General features: G+C 44.3%; 1 protein-coding gene across 1 annotated transcript; it reads right to left on the bottom strand.

The window, feature by feature from the left end:
- Nucleotides 1–1,538: 1,538 nt before the first annotated feature.
- tut1 (terminal uridylyl transferase 1, U6 snRNA-specific) lies at nt 1,539–12,563 on the bottom strand. Its single transcript, XM_024386744.2, has 10 exons — nt 12,364–12,563; nt 11,787–11,977; nt 10,942–11,148; nt 10,675–10,789; nt 10,359–10,486; nt 10,043–10,269; nt 9,648–9,757; nt 9,318–9,440; nt 8,625–8,717; nt 1,539–3,822 (listed from the first exon to the last, which is right to left on the bottom strand). The coding sequence occupies exons 1-10, from the start codon at nt 12,440–12,442 to the stop codon at nt 2,678–2,680; spliced, it is 2,418 nt and encodes an 805-aa protein (XP_024242512.1). The 5' UTR covers nt 12,443–12,563; the 3' UTR covers nt 1,539–2,677.
- Nucleotides 12,564–14,815: the final 2,252 nt, after the last annotated feature.

The following is a 14,815-nucleotide window of genomic DNA, read 5'->3' as shown; positions in this document are numbered from 1 at the left end:
TGATTCCCTCGCAACAGATGTCATCTCCACAGAGGAACAAAGCCAGTCTGCCTGTAGAAGCAATTAACCCACACCCCTTCTTGAAAAGATCTGACTAATTAAACCAATAGAAAGCCACCTGATATATCTGTTTAAGACAGAAAAGACAGCCACATAAACCTTATTTCCATGGGTAACTTTATTTACTCAGTCTGTTGGGAGTTAGGACTAATTGATGCCATTGATCTGAATCAGTGGGAATGTAGGGTGTCTGGGGAACAAATTGACGCAGTGGCTGTATCATGGACACCAATGACACCGAATATTAAATTAGGTGTTTTTTCCCCCCTAATTAAAGATTGACGCTAGTGTCACAACAAACAAAAAAACAATTACGTAAGAACGTTAAAAGATTCAGAAGCAGAATCAATTCGTGATGGTATTGATTACTCAGAGAGCTCCATGAAACTGACGATGGTTGAGCAATTAGCCTACATGAAATCATTCTCCATTGCGATAGTCTGCATATAATATACACTCATCTACAAAAGCAATTAAGAGAAAATGGTGGATGTTCCCTGTTGGACGTCATCGTTGGGACAGATCATGGGGGACAATAGCTAATATTTTGCTATATGGCAAGACTCAATTTCTTATTCAATTTCTTCCAGCCTTATGTTCTGACAGCAGTACTAGGACATGTGTAAAACATCTAACAAGCAGGGCTTCTATGAGTCTTTGATGTACTGACAAAACAGACTTCAAAGACAGTGCAGGAATGATGAGTGCAATGGTGACAGAGCCTTTAGGCTTTGTTTCATGTACTAAACATGCTACAGTACATTTTGTTCTGTGGTCACTTCAGTCTTCAGTGATAGCATGGTTCTAGTAGCTACACTACATGACCAAAAGTATGTGGACACCTTGTCAAACATCTCATTCCAAAATCATGGACATTAATATAGAGTTTGTCCCCCTTTGATGCTATAGCAGCCTCCACTCTTCTGGGAAGGCCTTCCCCTAGATGTTGGAACATTGCTGCAGGGATGATCCAACATCCATTCAGCCACAAGAGCATTAGTGAGGCCGGGCACTGATGTTTGGCGATTAGGCCTGGCTAGCAGTCGGCGTTCCAATTCATACCAAAAGGTGTTCGATGGGGTTGAGGTCAGGGCTCTGTACAGGGCAGTCAAGTTCTTCCACACCGATCTCAACAAACCATTTCTGTATGAACCTCGCTGTGTGTGCAAAAGATTGTCATTCTGAAACAGGAAAGGGCCTTCCCCAAACTGTTGCCACAAAGTTGGAAGCACAGAATCGTCTAGAATGTCATTGTATGCTGTAGCGTTAAGATTTCCATTCACTGGGCCTAAGGGGCCTAGCCTGAAACATGAAAAACAGCCCCAGACCCTTATAGTTGGCACTATGCAGTGGAGCAGGTAGCGTTCTCCTGGCATGTGCCAAACCCAGATTCATCTGTCAGACTGCCAGATGGTGATGCATGATATCATCACTCCAGAGAACGCATTTCCACTGATCCAGATGGCGGTGAGTTTTACACCACTCCAGCCGGCATTTGGCATTGAGCACAGTGATTTTAGGCTTGTGTGCGTGCGGCTGCTCGGCCATGGAAACCCATTTCAGGAAGCCCCCTGACGAACAGTTATCGCTCTGATGGTGCTTCCAGGGGCAGTTTGGAACTTGACAATGAGTGCTGCAAACAATATAATTTAAAAACATAAAATACTATCAAATACCTTCAACATTTTTAAAAAGTACCGTGAGCTGATATTTTGGCCATACCGCCCAGCACTACACCTATCCACTGCCAACTATGGCGGCAGATAGCCTAGGTAATAAAGCAGCATATCTGCCTGAGCAATTGCAGTTGTTGGTCTCAGTCGTATGAGAAGAGGCCTATCTGGACCAGGCTTCCAGTAAACACACTTCCCCTGGCATAGACCTGTGTCTGCCAGGCTGTTTCAATGGTGGACAGAGGGTCAATGATGCATGCACCATGTAATTATGACCTGTGTAACATCATAAACAGGCAAGTCCCCCTGGAGACCTTAGGTAGACAGCCTACCATTGTGATTTATGGACATGGGAGCTTGTCCAATAGTTAAACATTGGATAGATTCTGTGGCACAACGGCGCCAAGACAAAGGGCAAAAGTCGGCATGTGAAAAAAAAAAAAAAAAAGTTGTCCCATCACTTGATAAAATGTCTTTCATTTAATTCCAACTGTTGAGAACAGCATTCAATAGCCTTTAATTTCCTTCAACCCCCCCCAATGAAACAAGATGTCAAACTAAACAAATCACTGAAACAATACAAAGGAGTGCATTGCTGCAGGGCACTTGCCAACCCTAATCTAAAACAAGTAAAACATACCTAACTTAATAGCATGACAGCGCACAATCAATTTTCACAATATTTTCATGGATTTATCAAAGCCATTACTCAAGCTCTTTCATAACACTTCAGAGCCATCTTGGTCAGATCCGTTTTCGGAAGAGACAACTCCTTTAGTTTTATCAACAACAAAAAATCTCCCATAATATGAAAATAGTGCAAAGTGGCCAGTTTCAACCACTCTTCCACTATTCAGAAGAAAAAACGAAAAGTGATGATTATCAGAACCCACACAACCCTTTTACAAAACAGTCTGACGTCATCTGACATCATCTGACATCATCTACCCAGTCTTCCCCATCAGTGTGTCGGCCATCTTGGGCAGGAACATCTCCAGGAAGTGAAAGAAGTCCTGGAACAGTCCGGCACCATCGGCAGAGGGTCGAAACTTGATCACGGCCTTGGTGCTCTCTGTGCCGCCCACCACCTGGGCCTGAACCTGGAACTCCAGCGGCTCCTTGTCCTCTGGCTCCTTGTCCACAATGTGCTTGGTCACCTGGGTCTCCAGCTCCACACTGCTGCCCTCTGGCCTGGAGTCCATGTCCATTCCCCCTTTAAGCAGCTCCCTCCTTACCTTCCGCCGGCCCGCCCACACCCTGTGCCTCTGGATGTAGGTCCAGTGTGGAGAACCGGGCTGGGACCCGATGTAACTGTCCAACCTGGGCCTCTTGCCCTGCGGGGACACGGAGTCACCGCTGCTCTCAGAGGACAGCAGGTGTCTCTTGGTTCCTGGGGTGTCCTTGCTCTGTGGGCTGCAGTCACTGGAGGCAAGGCGGCTGGCGTTCCCACCGTGGTCGTTTGTCGATTTGCCAATTGGAGACGCAGTATCCATTCCGTCAGCTCCAGTGCTTTCCCCCATGCCAGTGTTAGTTAGGCTGCACTTAAGGACTCCCTGAATCACCCCCTCCACAGCAGAGCACACCCTCTGGAACCAGAGCAAGCGGAAGCCGTCCCCGGCAGAGTGCAGCTGGCTGCGGACCACCTCGGGGAGCGACGCCGCCTTGAAGGGGATGCTGATGGCTAGTTCCCGCTCTGCCCCCTCAGCCCCCTTGTGGTGGTGAGGGCCCTCGTCCCGGGGGGTGAAAAGGCGCACCAGGCCCCACACCTTACCTTTGGTGGACTTGCGCATGTACTGCAGGCTGCGGCAGTACTTCTCTGCCTCCTGGCACTCCCTTTGAAAGCTCCTCTGGCTGCGCTCAGTCAGGTTGCCCGCAACATTGTGGTGCAGCTCGAAGGGGTCCAGCACATTGAGGGGGCCCAACTTGGGGCCTGAGGACCTCTCCTGCTCCATGGCCTCCCCTTCCCCCTTTACCTTGTCTCGGCTAAGAAAGCTGGTGACAGGGAGAGAGCAGCCCTCCCTGATGGAGATGACAGAGCTGGCAAAGTCAAACTGGGCATAGAAGGAGAAGAAGCCTGACAGCAGGGCACCTACAGAAAAAAAGAGGAAGCTTCAAGCCATTGTTCAATCTAAAAGAAATCAATGGATAAAATGGCATCTTCAATTCTATTATTGATATTCTAACATCTTCTGTAGCTCAGTTGGTAGAGCATAGCGCTTGCAACACCACGATAGAGGGTTTGAGTCCAGGGATCACCAATGTATGCACGCATGACTGACTAAGTTGCTTTGTATAAAAGTGTCTGCTAAAGGGATATATATATCACACACACATAGTGGGGCAAAAAAGTATTTAGTCAGCCACCAATTGTGCAAGTTCTCCCACTTAAAAAGATGAGAGAGGCCTGTAATGTTCATCATAGGTACACTTCAACTATGACAGACAAAATGAGCCAAAAAAATCCAGAAAATCACATTGTAGGATTTTTAATGAATTGATTTGCAAATTATGGTGGAAAATAAGTATTTGGTCACCTACAAACAAACAAGCAAGATTTCTGGCTCTCACAGACCTGTAACTTCTTCGATTTAGGGGGCGATCTTTTAATTTTTGGATAAAAAAAGGTTCCTGTTTTAAACAAGATATTTTGTCACGAAAAGATGCTCGACTATGCATATAATTGACAGCTTTGGAAAGAAAACACTGACGTTTCCAAAACTGCAAAGATATCTGTGAGTGCCACAGAACTGATGCTACAGGCGAAACTAAGATGAAATTTCAAACAGGAAGTGCCCCAGATTTTGAAGGCGCGGTGTTCCAATGTCTCCTTATATGGCTGTGAATGCGCCAGGAATGAGCTTACACTTTCTGTCGTTTCCCCAAGGTGTCTGCAGCATTGTGACGTATTTGTAGGCATATCATTGGAAGATTGACCATTTTACACTACATCTACCAGGTGCTCGCTTGTTGTCCTCCGTCGCAATTATTTCGTAATCTCCAGCTGTGTGTATTTTTCCATTTGCTTCCGAGGAGAAACCCAACTGCCACGAATGATTTATCATCGAATAGATATGTGAAAAACACCTTGAGGATTGATTCTAAACGTTTGCCATGTTTCTGTCGATATTATGGAGTTAATTTGGAAAAAAGTTGCAATGGCGTTGTAATGACTGAATTTTCGGGGGTTTTTCTTTGCCAAACGTGATGAACAAAACGGAGCGATTTCTCCTACACAAATAATCTTATTGGAAAAAATGAACATTTGCTATCTAACAGTCTCCTCACTGAAAACATCCGAAGTTCTTCAAAGGTAAATGATTTTATTTGAATGCTTTTCTTGTTTTTGTGAAAATGTTGCCTGCTAAATGCTAGGCTTAATGCTATGCTAGCTATCAATACTCTTACACAAATGCTTGTGTAGCTATGGTTGAAAAGCTTATTTTGAAAATCTGAGATGACAGTGTTGTTAACAAAAGGCTAAGCTTGTGAGTGAATATATTTCTTTCATTTCATTTGCGATTTTCATGAATAGTTAACGTTGCGTTATGGTTCTTTTGGAGAGATTGGAAACCCAAATTGGTCTACACGGACAAGTTCTGGCCTGGTTTAGATCTTATCTGTCGGAAAGATATCAGTTTGTCTCTGAATGATTTGTCAGAGGACAAACCAACTGCAAATTTCGGTGTTCCTCAAGGTTCCGTTTTAGGACCAATATTGTTTTCACTATATATTTGACCTCTTGGGGATGTTATTCGAAAACATAATGTTCACTGCTATGCGGATGACACACAGCTGTACATTTCAATGAAACATGGTGAAGCCCCAAAATTGCCCTTGCTAGAAGCATGTGTTTCAGACATAAGGAAGTGGATGGCTGCAAACTTTCTACTTTTAAACTCGGACAAAACAGAGATGCTTGTTCTAGGTCCCAAGAAACAAAGAGATCTTCTGTTGAATCTGACAATTAATCTTAATGGTTGTACAGTCGTCTCAAATAAAACTGAAGGACCTCGGCGTTACTCTGGACCCTGATCTCTCTTTTGAAGAACATATCAAGACCATTTCAAGGACAGCTTTTTCCATCTACGTAACATTGCAAAAATCAGAAACTTTCTGTCCAAAAATGATGCAGAAAAATTAATCCATGCTTTTGTCACTTCTAGGTTAGACTACTGCAATGCTCTACTTTCCGGCTACCCGGATAAAGCACTAAATAAACTTCAGTTAGTACTAAATACGGCTGCTCGAATTCTGACTAGAACCAAAAAATTTGATCATATTACTCCAGTGCTAGCCTCTCTACACTGGCTTCCTGTCAAAGCAAGGGCTGATTTCAAGGTTTTACTGCTAACCTACAAAGCATTACTTGGGCTTGCTCCTACCTATCTCTCTGATTTGGTCCTGCCGTACATACCTACACCAGGAGTGGGAAGGTGAACGGAAAGGCTCTGGAGCAACGAACCGCCCTTGCTGTCTCTGCCTGGCCGGTTCCCCTCTTTCCACTGGGATTCTCTGCCTCTAACCCTATTACAGGGGCTGAGTCACTGGCTTGCTGGGACTCTCGCATGCCGTCCCTGGAAGGGGTGCGTCACCTGAGTGGGTTGATTCACTGATGTGGTCATCCTGTCTGGGTTGGCGCCCCCCCTTGGGTTGTGCCATGGCGGAGATCTTTGTGGGCTATACTCAGCCTTGTCTCAGGATGGTAAGTTGGTGGTTGAAGATATCCCTCTAGTGGTGTGGGGGCTGTGCTTTGGCAAAGTGGGTGGGGTTATATCCTTCCTGTTTGGACCTGTCCGGGGGTGTCCTCGGATGGGGCCACAGTGTCTCCTGACCCCTCCTGTCTCAGCCTCCAGTATTTATGCTGCAGTAGTTTGTGTCGGGGGGCTAGGGTCAGTTTGTTATATCTGGAGTACTTCTCCTGTCCTATTCGGTGTCCTGTGTGAATCTAAGTGTGTGTTCTCTAATTCTCTCCTTCTCTCTTTCTTTCTCTCTCTCTCTCTCGGAGGACCTGAGCCCTAGGACCATGCCCCAGGACTACCTGACATGATGACTCCTTGCTGTCCCCAGTCCACCTGGCCGTGCTGCTGCTCCAGTTTCAACTGTTCTGCCTTATTATTATTATTCGACCATGCTGGTCATTTATGAACATTTGAACATCTTGGCCACGTTCTGTTATAATCTCCACCCGGCACAGCCAGAAGAGGACTGGTCACCCCACATAGCCTGGTTCCTCTCTAGGTTTCTTCCTAGGTTTTGGCCTTTCTAGAGAGTTTTTCCTAGCCACCGTGCTTCTACACCTGCATTGCTTGCTGTTTGGGGTTTTAGGCTGGGTTTCTGTACAGCACTGAGATATCAGCTGCTGTACGAAGGGCTATATAAATAAATTTGATTTGATTTAATGAGCTTGAGGCTATGATTACGCTCCCGGATACGGGATTGCTCGACGCAAGAAGTTAAGAGGCTCCTCTGTCCTCCACTCGTTACCTGTATTAATGGCACCTGTTTGAACTTGTTATCAGTATAAAAGACACCTGTCCACAACCTCAAACAGTCACACTCCAAACTCCACTATGGCCAAGACCAAAGAGCTGTCAAAGGACACCAGAAACAAAATTGTAGACCTGCACCAGGCTGGGAAGACTGAATCTGCAATAGGTAAGCAGCTTGGTTTGAAGAAATCAACTGTGGGAGCAATTATTAGGAAATGGAAGACATACAAGACCACTGATAATCTCCCTCGATCTGGGGCTCCACGCAAGATCTCACCCCGTGGGGTCAAAATGATCACAAGAAAGGTGAGCAAAAATCCCAGAACCACACGGGGGGACCTAGTCAATGACCTGCAGAGAGCTGGGACCAAAGTAACAAAGCCTACCATCAGTAACACACTACGACGCCAGGGACTCAAATCCTGCAGTGCCAGACGTGTCCCCCTGCTTAAGCCAGTACGTGTCCAGGCCCGTCTGAGGTTTGCTAGAGAGCATTTGGATGATCCAGAAGAAGATTGGGAGAATGTCATATGGTCAGATGAAACCAAAATATAACTTTTTGGTAAAAACTCAACTCATCGTGTTTGGAGGACAAAGAATGCGGAGTTGCATCCAAAGAACACCATACCTACTGTGAAGCATGGGGGTGGAAACATCATGCTTTGGGGCTGTTTTTCTGCAAAGGGACCAGGACGACTGATCCTTGTAAAGGAAAGAATGGGGCCATGTATCGTGATATTTTGAGTGAAAACCTCCTTCCATCAGCAAGGACATTTAAGATGAAACGTGGCTGGGTCTTTCAGCATGACAATGATCCCAAACACACTGCCTGGGCAACGAAGGAGTGGCTTCGTAAGAAGCATTTCAAGGTCCTGGAGTGGCCTCGCCAGTCTCCAGATCTCAACCCCATAGAAAATCTTTGGAGGGAGTTGAAAGTCCGTGTTGCCCAGCAACAGCCCCAAAACATCACTGCTCTAGAGGAGATCTGCATGGAGGAATGGGCCAAAATACCAGCAACAATGTGTGAAAACATTGTGAAGACTTACAGAAAACAATTGACCTCTGTCATTGCCAACAAAGGGTATATAACAAGGTTTTGAGATAAACTTTTGTTATTGACCAAATACTTATTTTCCACCATAATTTGCAAATAAATTCATAAAAATCCTACAATGTGATTTTCTGGATTTTTTTTGCTCATTTTGTCTGTCATAGTTGAAGTGTACCTATAATGATAAATTACAGGCCTCTCATATTTTTAAGTGGGAGAACTTGCACAATTGGTGGCTGACAATACTTTGTGTGTGTATATATATATAAAATAAATAATTGAATGCTGCCCATCCTTTTTTCCCCTGCATGGTTGGATGTATTTTTCATGCAATATTTTGGTGTAACCTACACAGATCCTGGGTGTTCTTGCTGGGGGGCACAGCAATGGGCTGACTGGGGAAGGTGCAGTTCCAGCCTTCGATCACGCACTCTTCCTCCTCACCTTAGAGGAAGAGAAGAACAGTGAGAAAAACAAACAGAGAATTGCCAGAGAATTTAATGTTAATTTCTCTACCATAAGCTGTCTCCAATGTCGTTTTAGAGGATTTGCCAGTACTTCCAACTGGCCTCACAACTGCAGACCACGTGTATGGAGTCGTGAGGGCTTGCGGTTTGCTGATGTCAACGTTGTGAACAGAAGGCCCCCATGGTGGCGATGGGGTTATGGTATGGGCAGGCATAAGCTACGGACAACGAACACAACTGCATTTTATCAATGGCAATTTGAATGCACAGAGATACCATGACAAGATCCTCACGCCCATTGTCTTGCCATTCATCCGCTGCCATCACCTTCTGTTTCAGCATGATAATGCATGGCCCTGCATCTAAAGGATCTGTACACAATTCCTGGAAGCTGAAACTGTCCTAGTTCTTCCGTGGCCTAGCATACTCACCACACAGGTTGTATGTTGTTTAGATTTTTTGTTCAGAATAGAAATGCCTTGAGATGAGATGCGTGTTAAGGTCATGCATGTTCCATTTGTGATGAGCTTTAAAGAGGTGCAGACAGGAAGAGGTGCAGACAGGAAGTAGTACATACAGGCCATGTCCTTCAGCTGGTCCAACGTGGGGAGAACAGGAGGGTCACACTTCTGCAGATAGAAGATCACCAGCAGTGTCAGAGCATAGTTATTCAGCAAGGGTCCAGCACCGCTGGGGTTACCTACGGGAGAAACACCAGAGAGACAAAACAGTTAAGACAAGCATGTAGCACTAAGAGGCATAATACCATATCATCTGTAGACAAAAAAAAGGTCACAGAAAGTCCACAAGCAAGGTTCTGCTGACCCCTACTGAATACTGTTCAAAATGGTGTTTGATCTAAAATGATGTTAGTCTCTCCTACAGGGGAGCTGTGAAGGCCACTCACCAGCCAGCTGCTTCTGTTTAGCCCAGTAGCGGACGGTGTAGACCAGAGGGCGCATCCTGGAGTCCAGCCCTGAGCACAGCTGCAGGAAACGGGTGTTCCTCACCGCCAGTCTGAGGGGAAGGTTAGGAAAAGATTAGGAAGGTTGGCTGGTGGGGGGACACAGATTAAGATTAGGAAGGTTGGCTGGTGGGGGGACACATTGTGGCCCGTCGTGCTTATCTTCATACCCAAAGTACTAAGAGTTGCTCTCTGGGACTTTTCTGATCATTATTAGGTTTCTAGGACAAAGGGGTAGTGGTCAGCTTGGTTCTGGGCCATACACAGTACAGTAGCAATAGAGATGCATTAAATGACTCGTACTATTTAATTATGACAGTAGCATTGTATAGGCTGACCTATTATTGATGGTCACGTCCCCCTGGAGGTTGAGCTCCTTGTGGATGAACTTAACCACAGGGAGGCGAGCGCCACTGACCGGCATGACCTTGTGCACCCCAGGGACGCACTTTCTCAAGATGGCCGCCACCAGCTCTAGCACTTCAGCCGGCGAGGCAGTGGAGAGGTCGATGTCGGACAGGATGGAGTCCTCAGAGCGGGTGTCGTCCGATGGGCCTTCCCCTGCCTGGAGGACATCAGAGGAAGAGGAGTGCTGGAGATAGCATGGGTCATTTAAAATACATGGAGACGCTATAAAAGTTGACACCACCACACCTGTTCAGAAGAATTCTTGGCCCGAGCTTGGAACACCTTGGTGTTGTCCAGGTCCAGGAAAAGATCCAAGTCACAGGAGTGGATGTCAAATGTGTTGACGGAGGAACCGAAGGCCAGGATCTGACTATCTGTACCAAGACCACACACAAACATCAAAGGCCATCATTTATGCACCTAATCACTGACACGGGGGTCAGCTATTTTTCATCCCCCTTGTGGTTAAGATTATGACTGGAGGTAATCTGATCCTTGATCTGTGGTTAGGGGCAATTTGTACTTCAAGCTACATGATTGGGCTCAATGAAAGTTGGCCTACCTGGGAAGAACTCTGTAAACACCTCCTGGAGCAGTTGCACTAGTAACTCTCTGGCCTTTTTCTCATTCTCCCCCAACTGGAATCGCTCCACCACACTCTGCATCTGTTCATTCACCTGGAGACAGAGAACCACTTCAACAACACATCATATCCATCAGCACTTTGATACTTACCCTTTTTATCATTCCCTACATTAATAGCGCATATCAGACAGAGAGAGTCATGGAACATGAAATGAGGAGGGACACTAAACTAAGGAACACTTACCGAAGCAGTCTGGCACAGCTCTTTGGTGAGCCGCTCCAGTATCTGCTGCAGGTTCTTGGAATCCTGCCTCTTTTTAGGGATCAGTTTGAACTCCTTGTTCTCCCTGGGTTTCACCCGCAGCTTCAGACCGTTCATGTCGTGCTCTAACCGGGACAGCGTGGCCTGCAGACTGTCATTCTCACTGAATTCCACAATAGCGTACACACCCTGTGGACAGAAGACAATGGATTATAGACATATGACAAGGGGTATGTCCGAGGCTTGTGTCAACCAACTGTTTGGGCTGGGGGTCCATAAGAATACTGCAAAGAATATTCCTCCCCAGCTAGCTATGGAAAAAACCTTTATAAAGCAATGGATTATCCTACCATTAAATGTTTTGCATGTCAGCAATCAAGTTTAAGAGGTCTAACTTTCAAAATACAGAAATCTGCCTGATTTCTTTATTTTGAAAGTTACTTATCTTGAAAACTTGATTGATGACATGCAACACATTTTGGGACTATATCAACAATGGACTAATGAAAGAGTTGTCCTTTAATAATTATGGTTTGGGATGTTCAATCCATCAGGCATTATTTTTCAGCCAACCTTTACTTGCCGATACTTCCTTAATTCAGCTTGGAAGGTACCAGTGTTTTCTAAACTCCCATGGCTAGTTGCAGGTGGAACTTTGGAATTTAGCAAATGCTAAATTTGCGCCATGAAGTAATCTGACAATGTATATGCCGCCATCTTTTCAATTTCTGATTGAGAGAATATAATATTGAGAGAAGAGATGGCATCAAGATGATATTGACAATGGCCCCAATCCTAGATCAGCACTCCAACTACTTAGAGCTCACCTTGTCTTTGTCCATGATGACTTCTGACACTGGTCCAAACCTTTGGAAGTAGTCTACAAGGTCAGCTTGAGCTGTATCCGGTTTGATCCCACTGACAAACACACTGTTCTCCACCTGAGCCTTCCGAGTCGCCCGCACTGTGCTCAGCTTCACATGCTTTCGCCCTTTCACATGGGCATCCAGACTGGCCTCTGTAGATTCAGTGTTTTCCAGTCAGTAAAGAAAATTGGTCACAAAACTGATATGCACAACGTTAGATTATCCAGCAGACATGTGTAAAACTAAGCCAGCGTCCGTATCAATTGTCATGAATTCATATATCTAGCTAAGCATTTACTGTAGGTATCTACTTCTGTAAACTGAAATTGATCAAATATCATAGAAATTCTAAAAGGTTAGCTAGCTAACGTTACTGTCCTAGCCACCTGTACGATTGGCTGATTAGTTTACAGCCGACAGAGTAATGAACTAGTTAGCTATCTTATAAAGTAAGCCATATATCTGGTTGGTTTGTGGCTAGCCGATAGCTAGCTAACGTTAACTGCAACCAAATAGCAAAACGACGACATTCACTTACTATTGGGTACATTCACATTGCATAGGATGCAATGAAAACCTCTCGCAGTGGATCGTATGTCTTTGTCCAAATCTTCCATTTTGCAAGAAACCAAATAAACAATTCAACAAGGTAAATGATTGTTTTTTTCTTCTCAAATCTCCCTCCGTCGTTCACCGTGCGTTCTTCTCCTTAGTCCATCCGCTATCTCATCCGGGTAAATGTGCAAACCTCAATTACTAGTTCCGCTAGAAATATGAATTTCATAATTTGAAATGGACATAATATTGCATTCTGGATTGCATTTTTTTTTTTTTACAAATTAAAATCTAAATATGTCAATAACCTAAGACAAACCTGGCATTTAAAACTTGTTGCACGGAGTATCTGCTAAAAACGGCTCCCCTTTATCGCTGGATGGGTGGGTCTGGGAATGTCTTTCTGCGATATTTAGGGGAGATGCGCTTCCTTCATACTCGAGCTATGCTCGAATACCCATACCAACGTACTGTATACTACATACTTAATGAGTATACACTACCGGTCAAAAGTTTTAGAAAACCTTCTCATTCAAGGGTTTTTCTTTCATTTTCTACATTGTAGAATAATAGTGAAGACATCGAAACTAGGAAATAACACATTAAATCATGTAGTAACCAAAAAAGTGTTAAACAAATCAAAATATATTTTATATTTGAAATTCTTCAAATAGCCACCCTTTGCCTTGATGACAGCTTTGCACACTCGTGCCATTCTATCAACCAGCTTCACCTGGACACTTTTCCAACAGTCTTGAAGGAGTTCCCACATATGCTGAGCACTTGTTGGCTTCTTTTCCTTCACTCTGTGCTCCGACTCATCCCAAACCATCTCAATTTGGTTATGGTCGGGGGATTGTGGAGGCCAGGTCATCTGATGCAGCACTCCATCACTCTCCTTCTTGGTAAACTATCCCTTACACAGCCTGGAGGTGTGTTGGGTCATTGTCCTGTTGAAAAACAAATGATAGTCCCACTAAGCCCAAACAAGACGAGATGGTGAATCACTGCAGAATGCTGTGGTAGCCATGCTGGCTAAGTGTGCTTTGAATTCTAAATATATCACAGAGTGTCACCAGCAAAGCACCACCACACCATAACACCTCCTCCATGCTTTGCAGTGGGAAATACAGATGTGGAGATCATCCGTTCACCTACACTGCATCTCACAAAGCAATAGCGGTTGGAACCAAAAATCCACTGGTCTAATGTCCATTGCTTGTGTTTCTTGGCCCAAGCAAGTCTCTTCTTATTATTGGTGTCTTTTAGTAGTGGTTTATTTACAGCGATTCGTTCATGAAGGCCTGAGTCACAGTCTCCTCTAAACAGTTGATGTTGAGATGTGTCAGTTACTTGAACTCTGAAGCATTTATTTGGGCTGCAATTTCTGAGGCTGGTAACTCTAATGACCTTATCCCTCCTATCCTCCTGCTGCAGAGGTAACTCGGTCTTCCATTCCTGTGGTGGTCCTAACGAGAACCAGTGTCATCATAGTGCTTGATAGTTTTCCTTATTGACTGACCTTAAAGTAACGATGGACTGTTGTTTCTCTTTGCTTATTTGACCTGTTCTTGCCATAATATGGAGTTGGACTTTTTTGGCTATCATCTGTATACCCCCCCCCTTTATTTGGTTACTACATGATTCCTTGTTATTTCATAGTTTTGATGTCTTCACTATTATTATACAACATAGAAAATAGTACAAATAAAACAACCTTGAATGAGTAGGTGTTCTAAAACTTTTGACTGATAGTGTATACTACACAATATTAGTTCATTTTAGTATACTGTAAACGAAGGTACTAGGGCTTCGCCTGTACCGGAAGTTAATACTGTTGCTATGCAACCTCTTGCTAGCTTGTTAACAAATGACTAATTTGTGCCAGAGTTTGCTCAGAATGTCAGACTACTCGCTCTAGCAGAGTTGGTTAGGCTGTTTTGTGTTATCCAGAGCGTTGGTGACTAACTGTGCTGCTGGCAACAATTTAAATACGCTTTTTTTTGTGCCTGTTTACTGTCAATATTGACACCGGTCATATTCAACAGGTGTTGAGCGTTATTCTGCGCTATGAAATTGGAATAATCCTGAATAATCAAGTCAACACATGTTGCGTAGTTAGTTAAATAGCATATAGTTAATATAATGCCTGGCAAGTTCAATGTATTAGTAGGTAGCTAATGTTAGCAACATACCGGTACATAATGTGTTTCATAAGAGATAGCATATCTAATCAATTGTCAGCCAACATAACGTGTAATGTAACTTCTTTTAAAAGTAATTACTTTATTACATTGCTCAACATGTTAACATTTGCCATAACTAGTTAAAGCAATGAATTTGTATCCACTCTTTCAAATCTGAAATGTTTGTGAAGCCACGCCCATTTTCAGAAGAAATTCCATTATGGGCCCTAAAAGCACAGAAATACTGTC

The sequence above is a fragment of the Oncorhynchus tshawytscha genome, linkage group LG24, assembly GCF_018296145.1.
Source record: "Oncorhynchus tshawytscha isolate Ot180627B linkage group LG24, Otsh_v2.0, whole genome shotgun sequence".
In the NCBI taxonomy this organism is placed as follows: Eukaryota; Metazoa; Chordata; class Actinopteri; order Salmoniformes; family Salmonidae; genus Oncorhynchus; species Oncorhynchus tshawytscha.
This window is presented reverse-complemented; position numbering and strand designations above follow the sequence as displayed.